The 1,596-nt window shown below is 36.7% G+C and overlaps 1 protein-coding gene across 1 annotated transcript; it reads right to left on the bottom strand.

Annotated features, from left to right (window-relative positions):
* Positions 1-293: 293 nt before the first annotated feature.
* On the bottom strand, positions 294-799 carry LOC142358252 (proteasome assembly chaperone 2-like; the record flags this gene model as incomplete). Its single annotated transcript, XM_075409689.1, has 1 exon — positions 294-799. A coding segment is annotated over exon 1 (506 nt), but the record flags the coding sequence as incomplete, so codon positions are not given.
* Between the last annotated feature and the right edge of the window lie 797 nt (positions 800-1,596).

The raw sequence follows: 1,596 nt of genomic DNA on the forward strand, positions 1-1,596 counted from the left end.
GTATTCTATTTAACCTTCGTTTTCAAGAGAAAAAGAGAGACAATAACTACCTTTCCGACAGAACACGTTCTCAGTCAAAAGTGATTGGATTATTATGGAACTCGACTCGCTCTTCGAAAAAAAATTGTTCACAGCAATTTTACTATCGATTCTAGGTGAGAACACTGCCTGGACAAACAGTACTTCTGGTTAAAAAAAACTGATAATAACCAATAGTCCTCTTCGAGTCTCAGTAAAAAGACCAACAGGACAAAACAATGGTTATAAACTTAAGAACCATTAACAATACTTACCTCAGGCTGTCATGCATTTTGAATTCTTTGCCACTGAGCCGCTGTATCTGTTCACGGTCTATTTTGTTTTCCGACAGACCTTCATAAAAATAAATCTGATCAGGTTCTGAAATTGCTCTGTCGTGCCTTTCAACGGCGTCCACGCTCGAAAGCACCAAAACGTTTGCAATGTTCACATCATTCAACCACGAATATAGACTATCAACAAATTCATCCTGGTGTCGCTTTACTAACGCCGTTCGAATTTGCAATATCAGCAACTTGTGATTTTTAGATACATAAACGTCTATCGCTGTGGTGGGTCGTTTTGCTTGCTTATCAAAAGCGTTCTTCCCAAAAAGGGGAACAACAGCTCTGTGGAAAATCGATCCAATAAGTTCGCATTTGAGAGTTGATATGATGAGATCAATTGACAACTGGCCGACATTTCCAATCGACACTGTTGGAAGAACACATGTGTAGCCAGCGACATCGATAGTTTCCGTTTTGTCAGCAGGAAAAAACATGGTAAACAATCTGAAAAATTGCCGGGTTATTAGATGTGTAAAATCCTACATTCCGACAAGAAAACAGTTGAATCGCTCCTGAACCAAGCTCATTTACGGCGTAACTCATCAATCAAAGTCCAAAATTTCTAGCCTACCTTAGCTTTTAGCATTTTTAGCATAGCGGAAAGTATTGAAAAATACAATAGCTAAAAACATAACCAACTAATGTACGATGGACTGCTCTCAAGCAACCGAGAGGGTGCTGTTCAAATAAAAAGTTCTTCAACAGGGGTCGCTCTGGGCCCTCAGAGTTTTTTCTAGATAATTTTTTTAAAAAAATATTTGAATTTTAGAAATCAATTTGGGCGCACTTTCGTCCGAACTTCATGTAGCAAACTTCCGCCAATCAAGTTAAGCTGCTTTAAATTCTAAATAAGAGCAATTTAGCACGCATCTAAAAGAAGAGAGAAAAAAGTCACATTTGAAACCATATGACCACACCTGGCCATGATTAAAACTTTGGAATAATCAACTCCTCATTCGGTTTCCTTGCTGGGACTAAAACTTGTTCTCAAATTATTTTTAAAAAAGGTGGTTTGAATTGAACCTATAGTACGCTACATATACCACAGTTAGAGAATACTTGCTATTACATAGTAAACCATTATGAAAAAAATGGCACAATAGTTTTAAGGTTTGCAAATAATATTGCACCCACTAAATTGGGAGCAATATCAGTTTAAAATATCAGTTTAAAAACTTTTGTGTAATTGCAATAACAATTGTAAGTCAGAGTCAAAATTTATTGTCTTTCA

This window comes from Convolutriloba macropyga, unplaced genomic scaffold, assembly GCF_964194025.1.
Source record: "Convolutriloba macropyga unplaced genomic scaffold, txConMacr16.3 SCAFFOLD_4058, whole genome shotgun sequence".
Lineage (NCBI taxonomy): Eukaryota > Metazoa > Xenacoelomorpha > Acoela > Convolutidae > Convolutriloba > Convolutriloba macropyga.